Source organism: Ascaphus truei, chromosome 2 (genome assembly GCF_040206685.1).
Source record: "Ascaphus truei isolate aAscTru1 chromosome 2, aAscTru1.hap1, whole genome shotgun sequence".
Classification (NCBI taxonomy): Eukaryota; Metazoa; Chordata; class Amphibia; order Anura; family Ascaphidae; genus Ascaphus; species Ascaphus truei.
Genome location: NC_134484.1, coordinates 45,430,823 through 45,452,363, shown reverse-complemented (window position 1 = coordinate 45,452,363; position 21,541 = coordinate 45,430,823). Strand labels below are relative to the sequence as shown.

General features: G+C 44.9%; 1 protein-coding gene across 4 annotated transcripts in view; it reads right to left on the bottom strand.

Annotated features, from left to right (window-relative positions):
• The window catches only part of TAF2 (TATA-box binding protein associated factor 2), an 87,361-nt gene that overhangs the window by 51,021 nt on the left and 14,799 nt on the right, over positions 1-21,541 (bottom strand). For 2 of the 4 annotated variants that reach the window (XM_075582360.1, XM_075582361.1), the window contains exons 4-11: positions 15,754-15,872; positions 15,438-15,579; positions 11,195-11,426; positions 10,589-10,773; positions 8,523-8,636; positions 7,172-7,271; positions 5,724-5,809; positions 3,281-3,416 (exon numbers count right to left, since the gene is read on the bottom strand). In XM_075582360.1, coding sequence (XP_075438475.1) covers positions 3,281-3,416; positions 5,724-5,809; positions 7,172-7,271; positions 8,523-8,636; positions 10,589-10,773; positions 11,195-11,426; positions 15,438-15,579; positions 15,754-15,872 — 1,114 coding nt within the window. Of the gene's footprint in view, positions 1-3,280; positions 3,417-5,723; positions 5,810-7,171; positions 7,272-8,522; positions 8,637-10,588; positions 10,774-11,194; positions 11,451-15,437; positions 15,580-15,753; positions 15,873-21,541 lie in introns of all 4 variants that reach the window. The other 2 variants (XM_075582347.1, XM_075582356.1) reach the window with 1 other exon arrangement.

Here is a 21,541-nt window from a genome sequence, read left to right as displayed (position 1 = left end):
TTGCATGTGGTTTATGATCAGTAAACTTGTCCTAATTATACCATTGTGTATTGTTTATGTGTGTCCTGTAATTGGGTCATTCTACACTATAGAATCCCGTACAGGTGGAGGAACTACCAAGCATCACTAAGGTGCACCCCAGGTTCCCAGCAGCGGAGACTCAGGGTATCACACCGCACCACACACACCGTAGCCACACATCTCCCAGGGGGTGGGTGAAAGCGCGCTACAAATTACTGTACAATGAGCTCTTTGTCAGTGGAAAATGGCTATATTTTATAGCTGAAATAGAATTAAGGATTAGAAGCAGAAGCACCTTATTAAAATTATATTTAAATAATGAATTCAATTAAAAATAATAATGCATTATTGTGTAATGCTGGCCATGTATACAGCCATGTGAATAAAATGTGTAGCCACAACTAAAACATGTACTGGATCCCCAAAAGGTCATAATATTCTGAACTGAAAAAACTTCTCTCCCAATCTTCTGGTGTTAGATTGGTTTCTAGGAAGACAGCATTTTAGATGCAAGAGACATATTGAAATAATTACAAGTGGTGGCTACACTAGAAAAAATAACCCGGAGGTCTGACACAACACAAAGTTCAAACCAATGTTATTCCATTTGAACACACCCTTTTAGAAATGTGTTCCTGAGCTGGGGAGATGACTGAAATGTAGAATGAGGAGATCTAGCATCCAACAGGAAATTAAGTGCTCTTCCCCTTGGGGTCTAATTCAGCCACTTCAGCAGGTATAGAACAATGCCCTTAATGAGAAGCCAGCTAGATTAAACTAATTTATGCTCCATTTGGGTGCATCACCGAAAGGGAGTGTACAGTACATACTTATCCATCATGTAAAATCACTCAGATTCATCAAGCCTCACTGATGACACATTTGGACTTTGTGCAAGTTACTCCTGTATGTGACTGAATATTCCACGTACACTGTACAAGGACCATGCTTTATAAGAATACATTAGTAGAAACGCATTTTTTTTTTTTAAAGCGCAATTCAACTACTTATCAGAAGCAGTTTCATAATAGAGATGCTAACATCAATGAATGTATAACTATATAAGAATTTTACTCCCAAACAGCAAATGGAAGTGGAATTCTGAGATATGCATACATAGATACATACATACATAGTATATATAAGAATATATATAGCCATCCTAACAGAGTTTTTATGTTATAATACTGTAAGAGAGAAAAAAAAAATCTTTCTTCTTAAGACATAGGTAAAAAAGGAGGCACAAGAACCCTCCTACGCGTTTCATATTGAGTGGTGCTTTATCGGAGGTTCCAGCCTCTTCTTGATAAAGCACCATCCGATGCAAAACGCGTAGAGTGTTCTTGTACCTCCTTTTTTACCCATGTCTTTAGAATAAAGATTTATTTTTTTATTGACCCTGGCTCATTTGGCTGTGTGCTGGCCCTGACTCTTCTTTTGTACTTTGGATTTCAACAATTTGCAGCTGATCACACTGTGGCAGCAATTCCCTGAGTAGGTGCAGAAGAAAAAGGGAGTTATTCTTGCCCTCAATACTAATGGTGTCTTACTGAAGAATGTCTATAGGAACCTATTGAGGTTATAGGAGTGTGGATTTATCCTGAGTTTACACCACCCCTTTAGCTCTGTGGATACGACCAATTCAGAAAAGTGTAAGACCCATTCAATACTGTATTGTTTATTTCACCCACTAAGAAGGGAGCCCACTTTTTCAGTTTATTCAAATCTGAACAAGTACTTATTTAGTTATTTATAGAATGTTTTACCAGGAAGTAATGCATTGAGAGTTACCACTCGTTTTCAAGTATATCCTGGGCATAGAGTTAAGATGACATCAACATCAACATCAACATCAAATGTTCCTTTGAATTACTTGATCACCTATACGAAACTTTTACTGTCTACTATATGCACAAGTGCAGCATACAATGTTTAAATATTATCTGTTGTTATAGGTCACATTAGCCAATTTGCAAATGACAATTTCAGCACCACACAATCATGTTTTGGTCCTTGAAATACGAAAATCAGATTTAACAAATGAGTTTAACTACATCTAGGAGCATTGAGTTTCTGCTAAACTATAACAAAGAACAGCAGAACCATGTTTAGATTTAAACAAGATGAGGATTGGAACGTTGAATCGCTGAAGCCCCAAGAAAAGCAACAACAGCTCACCAAGTGGAGGAATAAAAACTTTTAATAAAGACTACATACAAAAGAAAAAAAGAACAAACAAAAAACTAATACATAAACACCCTACGCGTTTCAGGCACCTTGGTGCCCTTTCTCACCTTTTCTCTTGAGAAAGGGCACCAAGGTGCCTGAAACGCGTAGGGTGTTTACGTATTAGTATTTTGTTTGTTCTTTTTTTCTTTTTTATGTAGTCTTTATTAAAAGTTTTTATTCCTCCACTTGGTGAGCTGTTGGTGCTTTTCTTGGGGCTTCAGCGATTCAACGTTCCAATCCTCATCTTGTTTGCTGCTACTGCCTGATTGGAGTGACGCGCTGAGGATCGGAGGATTCGTGGGTGTTGGCGGCTGTTCTACTCTCCCCCGTGAAATCACGTGTCTACAGGGAGAGGAAGAGGTTTCCGGACGGACCGGATGCACCATCATTTGCTTCCGGCACTCGGGAACTCGGCGCCATTGATGGGAGACGGCAAAGAGGACACCTAGGACGGCACCGTCCCCTCTGCGGAACAGACTGCGTTGGAGGAGGGCTACACGAGGGATCCATAGAAGCGCTGACCCAGGCCTTCTATACTCCCAGGATCTCAGGTAGCGTTCTCCATTGGAACTCCTCCCTTACATACGCAGCCTCACTTTGTCTCCCCCATCTGTCTCCATCCTTTCCACACCCACGCTGTGGATTTCCCTCGCGGCTTACCTCAGCAGCCCCACATATTATTAACTCCTATTTGACTTTTTTGAGCTCTCTGTTTTGAGCTGTCAGTAGCCTTACAACTTATCATGTTTAGATTTAGACTGAACAGATGTGATATTTCCTCCCAACTTCAAAAATTGTAATGTACACTGGTCTGTCAACACGGTCCTCAATAATATAAAGATTTGACGTTGGATCTGCAGATTTTATCAACATGAGAAAGAAAAATGTTGTATCATTGTCTACCAAAGAAGTTATGGTTTGAAAAAGTGACAAAAACAATGGACATCATTTGCATCCCTTACCCAAAATTTGTGTCTGCATTTTACTCAACTGTATGGCATGTGAAAAACAGTGGTTGAATAGAACCTACCTGAAGCATGAACTCCATACTGATCCGGTTTTCAATCAGCCGCATAACAAGGTGAGCTTTACATTGGAACATTTGGTAATACTCCCAAGACAACGTGTGAGGATGTTTTATTGAAAAGTGATGATGTGAAGCTGGGCTGAAAATACAACACAAACCGCTCCGTAAAACAGGTGGAACAAAGTTTGCACTTTATTGCACTTCTGAAGAAGAAAGCATTACGTTTTCAAGGCACCACGGTTTTATTAACAGAAGTTCGCAAAGACTGAAAAAAAACCTTAAAATGTAGAAAACTATTATTTTGCTGAAGCTTTTAAAACGAAGTTCAAATTTACAAAAACAGCACAAACTATTATTTTAAACTGTATGTGTAAAATCCCTAACCATTAGAGAATAATAAGAAAGATGGGTGCTATCACACAAGTAACGTTTTTATGATGAACGTACATAGTCTATGTTTTACATACGTTGTTATAATGCTACATGTTTAAATAAAGTTGAACCATTGCCCCAACGGACATTATATTTTAGAGGCCGCACAAGTTTGTCTTCTTTAGGCTCTGTTTGAAAAGATCGTAATAGAAAAATATCTGTACTCCATAAAGTACAGAGAACAATATATACATCATACATTTCATGTCTATTCACTTACAGTAAGTTAGATTGGCCTTATCACTAGCAGGCATTGAATGGCTGATGCGGACTAAAATGGCTTTCTTACTTTATAGAAGGAGTTGAACTATTTTTTCCCTGCTTAGCATTGATGCAGAAGTGGCGAGAGCCTGTCCTTCGCATGCTGGGGTGGACATGGGCTTTAACTGCAGTTGTTGATATTTTGGAAGTATTCCAGGAGAGACTTGTAAACAGCGGATGATCAACAACACAAAATTTCCTTTCCTTATTTATAACAATCATTTAGAGCCAAAATAAGCAGTCATTCAAAATGACTGGAAATGTAACCTTTCCATTGCCTTAGTAAATGTCTGTCATTCAACTTTGTCCCAGCCCCAGGATCAGCAAGTGTAGCTAAACGATTGGCTTCCATATGACTTTACATATACCTCTGTATATAAATATCCACTTCGTTTCAGACTACTGGCCCCCAAAAATGAACCTCACTTTTGGAGTTTGGAGGAAACATTGGAGAACAGACTTCATGTACTGAAACATACAATGTTAAAGGCGCAGGCTGATATTTACCAAGCGGTGCTATGCAATCCAAGTGAATTGGCCATAAGGTATCTTCTGGCGTAGGAAAGGGTCTTATAGAATAGCGCTGCTTAGTAAATATGGGCCATAATTCCATTTACTAAAGGTCAGCGTTATCTTTAATGGCTTAAACCTAATTGATTGATGCCTTTTTAAAGATGCACTTAAGGGAGTAAGTGTGTATAAATCTAATGACATTATCCTTGCAGTGGAGGAAGCTATCAAATGAATAATCCCACCTTCCTCAGACCCTGCTATGAATGGGCTGCTGGGATTCAGGATGAGACACTGCCATTCCACTCCTGAGAGGTTTATTCAGATCAGAGGTTGGGATGGGTTAAAAGCTCGGGCTAGCTGGAGCTGTCCACAAAGATTTTCTAAAAGCTCTGATCTCTGCATCTTTGGAGTCTCTGTAGCATCCTTTGCTCAATTAGGTATAAAGTTGTATTCAGTCCCAAACAAAAGTTTGTATATTGGACAATACTCCTCGGATTGATTTTTGTGGACAGCCTTTGCAACGTTATTATACATACACATATACATCTCAAGTATTTATTATGAGCAAAACAAACTACACCGTGTATTAAAGAAAATAAAAGAACTATTCTAAAGGGAGCTTTTTCCTTAATATAAATATGCACCACTTTTGCCTTGATTCATAGATCTCACTGTGGTTAAATATGCCCAAGTATTTTTTAATTCTGCCTCACTCACCCGTAATTCATAGTAATAATTAACAGATCGAGAACTATCTTACACCTTAAAGCACATTCAGGCCAGAGGGCTGCAAGGGGTTTTCCAGCTCCAGAAGGGGTCTTATGGCAGAAAATTGCTTAGTGCATACGGACTTGTATTTTTGTGTTTTGAAGGGTTTAGTAACAGTCAGGGGAAGAGATACAATTATTGGCAAGTACTCAAACTAAAATAACTTCTAGTGGGTTTAAATGTGCAGTAATACTCGGCGCTGTTGTAGATTTCAGCTTGCTCATGTTCAGAGTGCAAACATACGACCTATTAAAAACAGAAAGATGTTCGGAAGTATTTTCTTACAAATACTTGGCATGTTTGACAACCAAAGGACGTCCTATTTCCCCTATTCCGAGAATTAACCCGATACTATTAGAAAACTGAGGTCTTTGGGTTTTGTCTAACATCCGATGTCTGTTTTACTAACAGGTAACAGCTTACGGAAAAGACAATATACAGCTTTGAAAAATAAAATTCAGACATAACTTACCTATCCTTCTCTTTCCCAGCGGGGAATATTGGATGCAATAAAACACCACCAGTTTTCAATTCATGTGCGACAATCATATCCAGTTCCTAGAAACATTGAGCAAAATGGTAAATAGACATCAAAGGAAAAAAACTCACCCATTCACGCACAGACACAGGGGCTCATGTTACCAAGCGGTGCAATGCCATGGGGCACACAACCCATTCACTTGAACGGGCTGTAAGGTGTCCTAAGGACTAGCAATGCTTCGGTAATATGGCCGCGTCTCATTCTCCTGCGGTTATGTGGTGGGCTGACTTAGATAACGCAATTCCATATATTTTTGCTGTGTATTTGAAAATAGAGAAAAACACACAGATCGTCATTCCTTTATATCATTATGAATTGCAACCTGGCAAAGAGTTTTATTTGCTGAGCTCAACCCTTTCAAAACATTTCCAATAACTAAAGAAACTTATAGATGGTTCACTTTGACCAAAAAGTTGTCCCACTGTAACTTGGATTTTGGAGCTCCAGTTAGTTGCATCTTAGGTGACCTAAATAATCACATCTTAGCCAAGTGATGATTAACTTTGCCTTAAATCCCCTATAACTCATGGGGGCTTCAGATCTGGGCTCCTTTTCCTGAATTTAGTTATATTTGCACTGACCCAAGGTTATTGTGTGTTTGGTTGGTTAATTATATTATGGTTATTGATTTTGTATACCGCACTCTTGTTTACAGTTTATGCCTTGTGCAATCAGGAACACTTGATCCCACTGTAGTGGACAAATGTTTACATTTGATCTTCCTGTTTATTTTGTGGTAGCTCTTCCTTTACCTCTCACACAACCCTTGTTTACCTTCATTTAGTTGACCTTCATTTATATATTCTCAGATGATATGTTGTTAATGCTATTTTTTTCTTTGCCAAAACTTTTGAATAAATATACTATTAAAAGTACCAACATAGTGAAAAATGATTCCTATAAAATGTGCACCATTCTGTGAATATCAAAAGATTGAACACAAGTACATTTAGATATGCATTTTAGTTCCGTGCTTGTACTCTGCTTTTTAATCAAAGTACAGGCATACCCCACATTAACGTACGCAATGGGACCGGAGCATGTATGTAAAGCGAAAATGTACTTAAAGTGAAGCACTACCTTTTCCCACTTATCGATGCATGTACTGTACTGCAAACGTCATACCCCTGCAGAACAGATGTAAATAAGGCATTTGTAACAGTCTCCCCGCTTGCGCACACCTTCGTTACAGGTAGGGAGCCAGTATTGCTGTTCAGGACGTGCTGACTGGCGCATGCGTGAGCTGCCGTTTGCCTATTGAGCGAGATGTACTTACTCGCGAGTGTACTTAAAGTGAGTGTACTTAAACCGGGGTATGCCTGTATCTTGTTTGTCCCTTAATCAACAAATGTAATAATCATAAATATTGATGTTCTCACCTCTTTGATCCAGTGTCGATACTGATTAACACCAAATGTTTTTTTCATCCAAAGACCATAAATATAGCCTGAGATCCCTTTCAAAACCCACTCGTCAGACCTGTGTATAGGAGGAACAAAAATGAGTTTCTCGTAATTGGCATTCTTTTCATTCATGTCGGGGGTTACTGCAAAGTAATGAGTGGATTGAATACGACACACATTGTAAAATTAGCAGCTGTTCCTAAATCTGGACACATACATCATCACCAAAGGTTTCCCATGGCCCGCAATAGGGTTTCTTGAGCATCAAAACAAGGGACGCACCAGTTCAACACCAGCAAATATTCTGGTTCAGAAGACATTATATTTTAAGGCAGAGGGCACCAGCCAAAAGCGGCTTCTAGTCAAGCTGCCATATTGTTCCCTCCCAGGACAGACAACTAATCAGGACGGGGAAGAGAGAGATGTAGTTCAATAATGTTTTTTGTTTTTCCAAAAACCCACTGAAGACTCTTGCAAGACATTTTGATTACTGTTGTTTATGGATCTATTATTTATTATTTGAACCTTTGAGCGTCCCCTAGAACAGGGGGGCGCAAACTTTTTTCCCTGCACCCCCCTGCCGGCTGTCCCCTCACTCCCGCGCCCCCCCCAACCCCAACGTACCCGCGCTCTGGCGTAATGACGTCACGTTGCCATAGCAACGTGACGTCACATGACCTCGCAGCGTCATTTTGACGCCGCGTTGCCATGGTGACGCAGGAGGAAGCCGCCGGAGCCACGGTAAGTTAGGTTTGCAGAGGCCCTGCAGCTCCCCCGGCACTTAATTTAAGTGCCTTCGGGAAGCGCGCGGGGCCTCTGTAAACCCCGCGCCCCCCGTCGGTAGTCTTGCGCCCCCCCTGGGGGTCGCGCCCCACAGTTTGCGCACCGCTGCCCTAGAACAGAACAACTGATACGTTATTAGCAGGAGGCCAGTTAAATACATTATTCACAATTATTTGGTGCCATAGGAAGTTAAAATAGCCTTATTGTCTGGTCTTTTGTGGTTGTGAAACCTCAGGTCGGCACTGTTGAAGGTGATTAATGAACTGTATCATGCCAACAAAAGCCCTTTCACATCATTGCATGTAAAAATGCGCACACAAGTTATTGCCTATCACTGATCACAGTTCCACATTTCTGACAACAATTACAGTTTGCGCCATGAGCCAGACGTTTTTGATTATCTGCCTGCACAGGGTAACTATACTCTCTACCACTGTTTCAGATTAATTTAGAGCTATTCACATATTCAGTTGCATATTAATGCATACATGCACTGTTCCATAGCACAGATCTCCTTCCAACACACTTCTTCCCATCTACTCACCAGGACATTCTTGAAATGAAGCAGCCGAAGAACTGCTGGGCCAAAGATTCTGCCAAAAATCTTCTAGTCAGTGGGGTCTGATCAATAATCATAGCGCTATGCAGAAGGTTTGTGCTGGGTCCAACAGTAAGAAGAACAATCAGCATCATTTTCAGACACAGAAACAACAAAACAGTGAAATGCGTCCAAATAAATAAGCGTCGTACTGTTCTTGGGAATAATTAGCATTTTGTTTGGGAAGAACAGGAAGATCTCATTTGATAAGAGATCTCCACGAATTAACTCAAAGTTTGCATGTGTTATTTCCTTTTGTAACAAATGATAAACCCCTGCCCTTTGGTTATCCAGCAGTGTTAAAGCAGCAATTACACTACCCTGCACTGTATATTGCGATACTAATTATGGAAGTTCAAAAACGTTATTGATTGCGCTCCAAAGCTAAGGACACCCCACATCTGCCGATAACCAGTTGCAAAAGCCCAGAGCACCCTCAGCTTTACCACATGAGGCTACAGTGCCATGTACACATACTTCTTGGGCAAGCAACCCCCGTATCAGAACAAGCTCCTCACCCCTACCACACGCAGCACTTATCACCTGAGATCTGACTTAAAGGGACTTTTCACTGTCCCAAGGTTCAACAAAGTATCCGGACACTATTCCTTCTCTTACCGTGCACCTCGCAACTGGAAAAATCTACCGGAGAGTTCTTTCAAAACTAAAGCAGTCTCACATTTTAATGTGGTCTGTAACGGTTGCATACAACTATAACTTATTTCATGTTTAACTGATCATGTAATGCTTTCATATATAATATATAACTCTGTTCACCTAATGTACCCTGTATTTGTAACCATGCATCTGTCATCATAACTCTGTGCCCTGTGTGTCATGACATACATGAAAACGAGAGGCATCTCAACGTATTACTTCCTGGTAAAACATTTTATAAATAAATGTAGGTGCAGTGAATGGTAGATGATAGTCAGCACAATAGATGAGAGGTATTGACCATAGAAACGGACTGTCACTAGTGAGACCGGTCACAGGTGAAGAATGGATTTTAAAAAATTGAATTGTTTCAAAATAGGTATATTGCCAAAATGAAGGGAAAAAAAGAGCAGATGAATGAAGGGAGATGTAGAGGGTTAAAAGGAAGAGGGAGAGACAGCCTGTTTGTGGAGGTGTGCTGAATAGTGAATTAAGTAAGGACATCATCATTTTAAGGTTTTACTTTATAAATAAACAAATTCCTGGCCAGTAAAGGTATGAGAGAAATATTAAAAAATGAGAGATATTAGGGAGTGCAGTACGCGTATCTGTATTTTAAAAGAACAATCTAAAAAAGAAAAAAATGTGGATTCCAGAAAACCAGCTTTGCAATGATGTTTTCTCCAGTGGCATTTCTTTGGCAACCCCCCCCCCCCCCCCCACCAACTATTTATCTGCCATGGGTACAGCGAGGGCCGCCGATAGGGGAGGGGGGAGAGCCGGGACAGCTTATGGCACGCACCGGCATGAGCGTCCCGGCATGAGAGAGAGCGGCCCGGTGAGGGAAAGGGAGGCCTGCACAGTGTGGGAGAGAGGGAAGCCTGCAGCTGGGGAGAGCTGGGGCACCAGAAGCCTGTTGGGGGGGGGAGGGGAGGAAGACGCTCGAAATTCTAGCCCTGGGCAACAAGAAATCTGTTGGCGGCCCTGGGTACAGCAAAATATGCACCAAGGACTAGACTGTTGTGGCAATGGTGCAACTTAGCACCAAGGCAGTGCGACAAAGTGCAGTGGGAGATGGAAGCAAAATCCAGGTATCACATTGATTGTTGGCATTGGAATTAAAGTGTGCGCGCAAAAAAATGGACGGGGAATAAAAAATAAAGGGCAAAGTCAGGCTAGTGAGATGTAAAATTCAGTAGGGCAGTTGATCATTTTATCACTAGTTTATCCGTTCAGATTTTGTGTGTTCTTTGTTGAATTATTCATTTCTATGTGAAAACGACAGAGAATCCCAAATTAACCCATCTACACAAGGGAATTTACTAAAATACATACACAAAAACATGTATACCAACCTAAAAATACTCATAGAAGCATAAGCTGCTACTTCAACATAAGCTTCATCTACAAAGACTGTCTTAAAGCAGGAATATGGGTATCGGCACGTAAGAATTTCTTCATAGAATTCAAAAACTTCATGGAGGTAGGAAGTGGTGTGTTTTAGCAGTGGTAACAGCTGTGGTAAACAAAAGTGTGTCACCTGAAAAAAAATATGTAATATACACAATGAAATACAGCAAATAAGAGAATGAAGGAACAGTTCATGCATAGGGAGAGAGGTGAGAGAGAACGAGAGAGGTGAGAGAGAACGAGAGAGGTGAGAGAGAACGAGAGAGGTGAGAGAGAACGAGAGAGGTGAGAGAGAACGAGAGAGGTGAGAGAGAACGAGAGAGGTGAGAGAGAACGAGAGAGGTGAGAGAGAACTAGAGAGGTGAGAGAGAACGAGAGAGGTGAGAGAGAACGAGAGAGGTGAGAGAGAACGAGAGAGGTGAGAGAACGAGAGAGGTGAGAGAGAACGAGAGGGGTGAGAGAGAACGAGAGAACGAGAGAGAAAATTAGAGAGAAAACGAGAGCGAGAAAACGAGAGCGAGAAAACGAGAGAGAGAAAACAAGAGAATTACCTCGTGCATGTATGGATCAACAAGGACCTCAAAAGGACCAACTGCCAGAGAGATGTTAGGAGAAGCTGTTGGAATTGCTAGAGTATAATGAAAGGTCTTCTTCCTCATGTCGTGTGTGTAAATAGTCTCTACAAGATCTCCATTTGAAACGGCCACCATGGATGCATCGACCGTGAACTCCAGTTTCCAGGTGCACAGCTCCGAATAAGAATCAACACAAGGAAACCAGAACCTAGAAAGAAGATTGTATAATACACTAGGAAAAAGACAAAAGAAATTGGAGAGATCATCAAGCTCCAGACAATTCTGCCTTGACGCACGTCAAACGTCTACTATTCCTCCTGCGTGTGGCTACATGAAGGAAATCATATCCCTTGTTTTACAAAAGCCAATGTTATGTGGAATGTATATGCTTAGAATTAAAGTGTGCAAACATCTCCAATGAGGCTGTGATCTATATGCTTAGAATTAAAAGCACATAAAAAGCACTTAAGGTGACTCCAGAAGGTTGTTATATTATATGTAATTAAATATTGTAATGTAGATTCGGGCCGCGAGACCTTTCAATAGACCAAAAGCACTGGATGACGCACAATGTAAAAATAAAGAGAAAAATATTGTTTATAAAATCGATACTTAAGTGGAGGTGTAAAGGTGCTTTGAGTGTTCTAGGTATCCCATATTATCCTCGCATAGTTCAAGGAAGCACTAAGCGACACTTCGGATTCCTAATGTTGAAGCAAATCTATAGCATATGGAAATAACCACCAGAAAATTACATTTTAAACGTCACATGGGCCATCACCAGGGCAGGCAACAGAGTAATAACATTTGCTTGCATATTAGGAAACAAGAGGACTGTCGCCTAGTGCTTCCTCTAACTACGTTTTAATGGACAAACAGGATAAATCTCTAATACCTGTAAATACTATTGCCAAAAAATAGTACCAATTTTTATCACCACATTCTGGCGTTATGACTGTTCTTGCCTATGTATATAATGGATAACAGACATACAGTAGGCAAGACTAGCCAACCTAGCATGGATTATAAAAATACCTATTATCAATATTCAACTTATGTATAGATTCACCTTTTAGAAACCAAAGTGGCCAGATAGTCATAGTCATCCTAGGACAAGTAAGCCACTTGTGCAAATGTTAAGCCTTTAGTAGCCCAATTGTATATTATGTTTTTTGTGTTTTATTTGTAGGGTGTGTATGTTGTATGGTAACTAATCCCTTTGCTGCCTGAAAGCATTCGTTTGCAATGCATTTGTAGCTTCAGGCACCAAAGAGGTTAAATCATTCTCTGACATTGGATTTTGTTAAGAGGCCTGTTACATAAGAGGATGGTAGAAAAGTGTGATATCTCCAACTCAATCCTGTCCCACACACGCACATAATTACATGTCTAGTGCCAAGTAACACAGATTTCTAGGAGTTAACTCTTATTTATATTGCTAGTGTTATTTAACACGGAGTTGCTGCTTTTTTGGTGTATGCAAATTAGATTAAATATTTAATTCTTATTAAATATGGCGGAATTGCCCCCCAAAAATATCACTGGGGGCCCAATATTTCATAACACAAATTTTGAAAGTAGCAATATCGACCTTTAGTCTAGGCCAGAGGTGGCCAACTGCAGTCCTCAAGGGCCATCAACAGGTCAGGTTTTAAAGCTACCCCTGCTTCAGCACAGGTGGCTCAGTCAATAAAACCTGACCTGTTGGTGGCCCTTCGAGGATTGGAATTGGCCAACCCTGGTCTAGGCTATGGTTCTCAAAGAAGGTGGAAGGCATTGTGAAGGCTAAAAAGAGAGTTTTTAGGAAATATACAGTAGGTAGGCACGGAAGAAGGAAGATAGAGAACTATATCAGATAAGACAAAAGGAGGATAAGCAAATAGTCAGATGGGCTGAGGCCCAAGATGAAGAGAAAATAGTGCATTATGTAAAGAAGGAAGACCAAACGTTGAATTTTTTTAAGGTATATATGCGAGAGGAGAAAAACAAAAAGAGGAATAGTAAGAGTAAAGGCAGAAGAGGATGTTCATGTTCAGGAAGATAATAGCAGACCACCTTAATAATTATTTTTGCTCTTCAATACTGAAGGTGGAGTGATCAGAGTTCAGGAACAGGAATAGAAGTGGCAGGGAGATGGACACAAGTCCAAATATAGAGGAGAAAGTACAACTGGCATTTCAAAACTGGAAGTGGGGACAGACGGGATACATCCAAGGATACTACAAGAGCTTAGGGGTGGTGCTGGCGACACTGTAACAGAACTATTTAATCAGTCTGCAATAACTGGTAGGGTTCCAGATAATGTAGTCCCACCACACAAAAGCAGAAGTAGGGGAGAGGAAGGTAACTACAGGCCAGTGAGCCAGGCACAATAGCAGGAAAGCTAATAAAATCACTGCGGTAAGACTTGTTGAATTCTTGGTGGGGAGGGGGTCGTGTCAAACAAATCTCAGTTTTTCTTTTTGACTGGGTGAGTAAGATAATAGATCAGGGTGGAGCGGATAATGTAGCGTACCTAGATTTTAGCAAGACATTTGACACTGTCCCACATAGAAAACAGATAAACACGTTGCAACGCTTGGGATTGGTTTCTAAGGTAGACATTGGTTGAAGAGAAGGCAGCGGAGAGTTAGGGTAAATGGAGTTTATTAAGAGGAAGAGGAGAATCAGTGAATCAGGAATCTGTATGTTTATTAGTAATATTACGAATGATCTGGAAGAGAAGGTATGCCTTTCTGCAAAGGGCACAAAGAACTACAACAGGGTGGACACTGGGGGGGGCAACAAAAACAGAGAGAGCAAAGGAGCACTGCTGGCAAGAGGATCCAAAGGAAAAATCCTATAGGATAAATGAAGGGCACAACTCCAGACTAAAACTGGAGGGTAATTTATTCCATAAGTACACAGGGACAGAAACACAGCCCACGCACCAACGCGTTTCGTCCCTGGAACCCGCCAAAGTGTGGCCCCTCAACAGACACCAACATAAAGGGCCCCTTGCTTACAGGTACCTCTTTGGACTTTGGGATCATAGGTTGGAAAGAGACTAAGGCTGAATCCATGGTGTGTGAGATCGCGCAGATGCGTCCGCAAGGGGCGCGATCACACTGCCTTAAGACATTGATCGCGCCCATAGACCGTGCGGGCGCACACGGGCGGAGGCAGGAGGGGGCACGCGTTGTCCAAGAAATCAGTTGAAACTGATTTATTGGCGCGACACGCAGGTCACGTGAGCGGTTCAGCCAATGAGGACGTACCAGCTCCATGACGCCCCTAGGAACGCCCCGTCGACCATGGCCAGGGAAAGCACCCGCTTCCCCACAGCCTCCACACGCCTCCGAAGGACTGGAAAATTGAGTTAGCCCTTACAACGGGATATTATGTTTATTTATTATTGTGTTTCCTTAAACTGTAGTGTTAAAGTGACAAGCTGAATAAAAGCCATGGTTTAATTTCCCCAAATCTGCCTCCCTGGTTGTATCTCTGCACGTCTCTTACACTGACCCGATGCAGGGGGGTGAAGAGATAGGGGGCATGAGGACTGGAGTTGAGCACCCCTGGCCTACAAGGTAAGACTTATTAAGAAAGACTGAAGGACCTAAATATGTACAGCTTGGAGGAGAGAAGGGATATAGTGATATAATAGAAATTTCCAAATGCATGAAGGACATGAAGGCAACAAAGAACAGGAGGGAAGCATGTTTCAGAGAAAGAGGGAGATGTGAGGAAGTACTTCTTTGCTGAAAGAGTGGTGCATTTGTGAAATAGTCTCCCCACAGAGGTGGTAGAGCAGGGCTGGGCAACTTCAGTCTTCAAGGGCCATCAACAGGTCAGGTTTTCAGGATATCCCTGCTTCAGCACAGGTAGCTCAATTGGTCCCTGCTTCAGCACAAGTGGCTCAATCAGAGGCCCAGTCTTCGACTAAGCCTCCAGTGTTGAAGCAGGGATATCCTAAAAACCGGAGCTGTTGGTGGGGCTTGAGGACTGAAGCTGCCCACCCCTACGGTCGAGGCTAGATAAGTAAATGGATTAAAAAATGCTTTAAGTGGACATAAGGTTATCCCAAATAAAAAGAAAGCCAAGGATCAAAAGGGGGGGTCTGAGGTTTTACAGCAGATATGAAAATGAGAAGTCAAACGTGGGCCAGGTGCTTATCTGACATCAAATTCTATGTTTCTATGATAATGGTTAATGGCCATGACTGCATAGTTATCCTTACCTGGTGGAATTTTGATATCCATAGGAAAAAACGTGAGCCCCTCTCTCTGCCATACTGCCTTCTATATTGGGTACAACAAAATGCAGCCCACCCTTAGGCTGATCCAGAGAGAATTCAATGTACACTTTCAGAACCTTCAGCTCTGCAGGGGTTAGAGGAGGGAGGACATAGATAATGAATAATCTTCAACGCGCAAAATCGGTGAACAATTGCAATGTAATGGGTTGTAATCACCACACAAGTGGTTAGCAGAATAAAACACAGATGAGACATTTCAGGTTTTTATTTTCTCATTCTGTCATTTTATGCGACCTACCATCAACATGCTTCCACAATTCTGATGGAACTTTAATGCAAAGCTCTCCATTTCCAGCATCTGGGTCTACTGCGCTCACTGCGGCTGCGTAGGCATTGGAGAAGTAGTTGAGATTCCTCCTGCAAGAACGGGAAGAACACAAATGCAATGCTGTGTAGCTATAAAATGTACACACTCTAGACATCCAAACTGAAAATTCTACCTCCGTATTGTATTGTGCTGCTACAGCAATATTATTCATCAATTAGCGCCTCACTGCAAGAGGAACATGTATACTGTTCACAGACTACGGGGCTTATGCAGAGAGGTACGGGCGTAACGGCAATAAATTCGCCATAGGATTGCCTTTTAAATGCGTCCTATGCAGGGTACTCCGGTAGCCCTGTGTAAAGTAAATGGTAAATTTGCCGAGTTTCACTTGGCGTGAAACACGGAATGCAGAGACGCGCAGTCAGCAGTAGCCAGCATAAAGCCAACTTTTGTTGGCGGGCTAAATAGTACACAAACGCGCCATTTAATAGCCCAGATTGGCGCATACAAGCGCATCGGAGCTACTGGCATACTGCGCGTTCTGAAAATGGCGAATTCAAGCTTCTCGCCACCCGTCTGGCTAATATGTTTGGAAATTAAATAATTATGGCGGATTTGGCGGATTTATGGCATTTTTGGCAAAAACCTGGCGAGATAGTCCTTAACGGACGTCTCTGCATAAGCCCCTATGTTCTCTCTGGATCTGAACTCCACAGACAATTATAATGTTACTGTCTCATCTAATAAACATCGTAAAATGTATATGCAATTTTTACCAACCAATGACAATGTCTAAAAAATGTCCTGGAACCTCTGTGTTCAGTTTCCCTGTTCTGAGGCAGCCAAAGCGCCTCAGTGCAGTTGCAACATTGTTGCCACAAATGTAGCTTTCCCCTGTGTTCCCTTGCCTGTTGCCTAGCAACTACAGCACAGACTCCTGTTGGTTTCTCACAGCAGCCCTGGTTGTATGGTTAGTCCCACTATATCCTGTTTTTACAGACCAGCTCACTTCCTTTTGGATCAAGCAGTACACACCTCTTACTGCCTCTCCCATACAAGCGATTCTTAATTTACCTCTCCCCCACATATGCCACTCACCCACAGTTCTCCTCATCTGTTATTATTTGTTTTGCAATAAAAGAACAGAAACAAAAGAAGAACTCAGTGTGCATCTAAGGCTTCGTCCATAGTGGAACGCGCTAGCTTCCGCTTATTTGTATTGCGAAGCGCAGCTCTCCCTGTAGCGCATGTGCTAGCACGCGAGGACTATGTACTACTACATTGCCATCCTAGTGTTTGTTTAGGCACACGCTACGTAGCTCGTGCCGTAGACTACACTATGGACGAAGCCTAAAGGGAGCGAGTTAACCTGCCTGACCCTACCCCAGTTACAAGGGGCTAGAGGGCCAGAACAGTAAATTAAGAGCATTATCACTGGGAGATTCAGAGCTACAAGTACAGCTTTAAACAGCTCGACAGCTGAGGGACAAGATACGGTTTCACAGCTTTCTGAGGTTACTCACTGCACTACAGGCTGCAGAGCAGCTACCCACACACAATCAGAGCTCCTGCTTCTAAGGCCTTGTCCATAGTGCAAGATACTGAGTGAGATACATAGCTCGCGCTACAAACACATGTGTATTCCAAAGCGCATGGCAATAGTCAGCTCGAGCTTGCACATGAGATACAAGGATACAAGGATACAAACAGCAGAGGAGACAAACTTGTTTGCTATTGCAGCGAGACAGCCTGGTAATTTATTTCTAAAAATGTTTTACCAGGAAGTAATACATTGAGAGTTACCTCTCGTTTTCAAGTATGTCCTGGGCATAGAGTTAAGATGACAAATAATACATGGTTACAAATACAGTTGCATAAGTGAACAAGGTATACATTATATACAAGACATTGCATGCACAGTTAGAGATAATATATATTACTAGCTGAGAGCCCCGGCGTTGCCCGGGATGTTTGTGGTGTGGGTGTGGCATTTGGGTGGGGAGTGGTCCACGCGGCCCATGTGCGGTGGTAGTGCTGCTGTGGCTGTACTGATGGTGATTGTATTGGTGTGCTGATTTGGGAGGGTTTGGTGCTGATGTGGGGGTGCGGATGTGGGTGTGCCGATGGGGGAGGTGCAAAGGTGGCGATGTGTGGGTGCTGATGGTGTTGATGGGGGCTGGGAATGGTGGGGAGCCGAGAATGCCAGTGTGCTGGGGGGGCATGGGATACCGGTGTGCTGATGTGGTGGTGCTGGGGTGTGTGTGTGTATACACGTGTGTGTATGTGTATACACGTGTGTGTATGTGTATACACGTGTGTGTGTGTATACACGTGTGTGTGTGTGTATACACGTGTGTGTATACACGTGTGTGTGTGTATACACGTGTGTGTGTGTGTATACACGTGTGTGTGTGTGTATACACGTGTGTGTATACACGTGTGTGTGTGTATACACGTGTGTGTATACACGTGTGTGTGTGTATACACGTGTGTGTGTGTATACACGTGTGTGTGTGTATACACGTGTGTGTGTGTATACACGTGTGTGTGTGTGTATACACGTGTGTGTGTGTATACACGTGTGTGTGTATACACATGTGTGTGTGTGTATACACGTGTGTGTATACACGTGTGTGTGTATACATTGTGTGTATGTATATATTGTGTGTGTGTATACGTGTGTGTGTATACACATGTGTGTATACACGTGTATACATGTTTGTGTGTGTATACATGTTTGTGTGTATACATTGTATGTGTGTGTGTGTATAAGTGTGTGTGTGTGTGTGTGTGTGTGTGTACACATGTTTGTGTGTGTATACACATGTGTGTGTGTATACGTGTGTGTGTGTGTGTGTATACATGTGTGTGTATATACATGTGTGTGTATACACATGTGTGTGTATACACATGTGTGTGTACACATGTGTGTGTACACATGTGTGTGTGTGTACACATGTGTGTGTGTGTACACATGTGTGTGTACACATGTGTGTGTGTGTACACATGTGTGTGTGTACACATGTGTGTGTGTGTGTACACATGTGTGTGTGTATACACATGTGTGTGTGTATACACATGTGTGTGTGTGTATACACGTGTGTGTATACACGTGTGTGTATACACGTGTGTGTGTGTGTATACATGTGTGTGTGTGTGTATACATGTGTGTGTGTATACATGTGTGTGTGTATACATTATGTGTATGTATACCTGTGTGTATACGTGTGTGAGTGTATACGTGTGTGTGTGTATGTGTACATGTGTGTGTGTGTATGTCTCCATGTGTGTGTGTGTATGTCTCCATGTGTGTGTGTACGTGTACATGTGTGTGAGTATACGTGTACATGTGTGTGTGTGTACGTGTCTACGTGTACATGTGTGTGTGTGTGTGTGTGTGTGTGTGTGGTGTGTACGTGTACGTGTGTGTGTGTACGTGTCTACGGTGTACATGTGTGTGTGCGTGTCTACGTGTACATGTGTGTGTGTCTACGTGTACGTGCGTGTGTGTCTACGTGCGTGTGTGTGTACGTGTGTATGTGTGTGTCTATGTGTGTGTCTACGTGTGTGTGTTTGTGTCTACGTGTGTGTGTTTGTGTATACGTGTGTGTGTGTATACGTGTGTGTGTGTGTGTCTACGTCTGTGTGTGTGTGTCTACGTGTGTGTGTGTGTGTCTGTGTCCCTGTGTGTCCTTTGGCCCGTGACTCCGCCTCAGGGAAGGGGGGGGGGGTGGGGGGGGAGGTGGTGGGAAGGAGGGGGGTGGGGGGGAAGGGGAGGTGGGGGGGAGGTGGGGGGGAGGTGGGGGGGGAGGTGGTGGGAAGGGGGGGTGGGGGGGAGGTGGTGGGAAAGGGGGGGGTGCGGGGGAGGTGGTGGGAAGGGGGGGGGGTGCGGGGGAGGTGGTGGGAAGGGGGGGGAGGTGGTGGGAAGGGGGGGGGGTGGGGGGAGGTGGTGGGAAGGGGGGGGAGGTGGTGGGGAGTTGGGAAGGGGGGGTGGGGGAGGTGGGAAGGGGGGGTGGAGGTGGTGAGAGGTTGTAAGGGGGGAGTGAAGGGAAGGTGAAGGGGGGGGTGAAGGTGGGGGTGGAGGGGAGGTGAAGGGGAGGTGAAGGGGGGGGTGGAGGGGAGGTGAAGGGGGGGGTGGAGGGGAGGTGAAGGGGGGGGTGGAGGGGAGGTGAAGGGGGGGGGGGGGTGGAGGGGAGGTGAAGGGGGGGGTGGAGGGGAGGTGAAGGGGGGGGTGGAGGGGAGGTGAAGGGGGGGTGGAGGGGAGGTGAGGGGGGGGTGGAGGGGAGGTGAAGGGGGGGGGTGGAGGGGAGGTGAAGGGGGGGGTGGAGGGGAGGTGAAGGGGGGGGTGGAGGGGAGGTGAAGGGAGGTGGGGGGGGTGAAGGGGAGGTGAAGGGGGGTGAAGGGGAGGTGGGGGGGGGGTGAAGGGGAGGTCGGGGGGGTGAAGGGGAGGTGGGGGGGGGGTGAAGGGGAGGTGAAGGGGGGTGAAGGGGAGGTGGGGGGGGGTGAAGGGGAGGTCGGGGGGGGTGAAGGGGAGGTGGGGGGGGGGTGAAGGGGAGGTGGGGGGGGGTGAAGGGGAGGTGAAGGGGGGTGGAGGGGAGGTGAAGGGGGGGTGGAGGGGAGGTGAAGGGGGGGGTGGAGGGGAGGTGAAGGGGGGGTGGAGGGGAGGTGAAGGGGGGGTGGAGGGAGGTGGAAGGGAAGGGAAGTGGAGTGAGGGGAGGTGAGGGGTGGGTGAGGGGAGGTGAGATGAAGGGGGGTGAGGGGAGGTGAAGGGGGGTGAGGGGAGGTGAAGGGGGGTTGAGGGGAGGTGAAGGGGGGTGAGGGGAGGTGAAGGGAGGTGAAGGGGGGTGTGGGGAGGTGAAGGCCGCTCCCTCACCCGTCCGGCCGCTCACTCACCCGTTCGGCAGCTCCCTCACCCGTCCGGCCGCTCCCACGTGGATCTGAGGCGGGAGGCAGCTTGTTGTGGCCGGTCCCCCGCTGTGTCCCGGGCGCTCGCTCGCTCCGCTGACTGTAGCGGCGCCGGGGGGGGGGGGGGGGGGTGGAGGGGAGGTGATTTGAAGGGGGGTGAGGGGAGGTGAAGGCCGCTCACTCACCCGTCCGGCCGCTCCCACGTGGAACTGAGGCGGGAGGCAGCTTGTTGTGGCCGCTCCCCCGCTGTGTCCCGGGCACTCGCCGCTGACTGTAGCGGCGCCGGGGGGGGGGGGGGGAGGTGATTTGAAGGGGGGTGAGGGGTGGGTGAGGTGAGGGGTGGGTGAAGGGGGGGGAGGTGATTTGAAGGGGGGGTGAGGGGAGGTGAAGGCCGCTCACTCACCCGTCCGGCCGCTCTCACGTGGAACTGAGGCGGGAGGCAGCTTGTTGTGGCCGCTCCCCCGCTGTGTCCCGGGCACTCGCTCCTCCGCTGACTGTAGCGGCGCCGGGGGGGGGGGGGGGAGGCTGATTTCGGGGAGGAAGAGGCGGAGGCTCCGGCGGGTATGTGAGGCCCCCCCCCCCCCCCGGGTTATACATGCTGCTAATGTACACCCCCCCCCCTACTGTGTGTGTGTGTGTGTGTGTGTGTGTGTGTGTGTGTGTCCGTGTGTGTGTGTCCGTGTGTCCGTGTGTGTGTGTATATCCCTGTGTGTGTGTTTTTGTCCCTGTGTGTCCTTTGGGCCGTCACTCCGCCTCAGGCCAATGAGAGGTGTGCGGGGGCGGCCCAAGGGACCAATGAGATTTCCCCTAGGGACACCGGACATCCAGCAGGCAGGCATGCATGCATGCATGC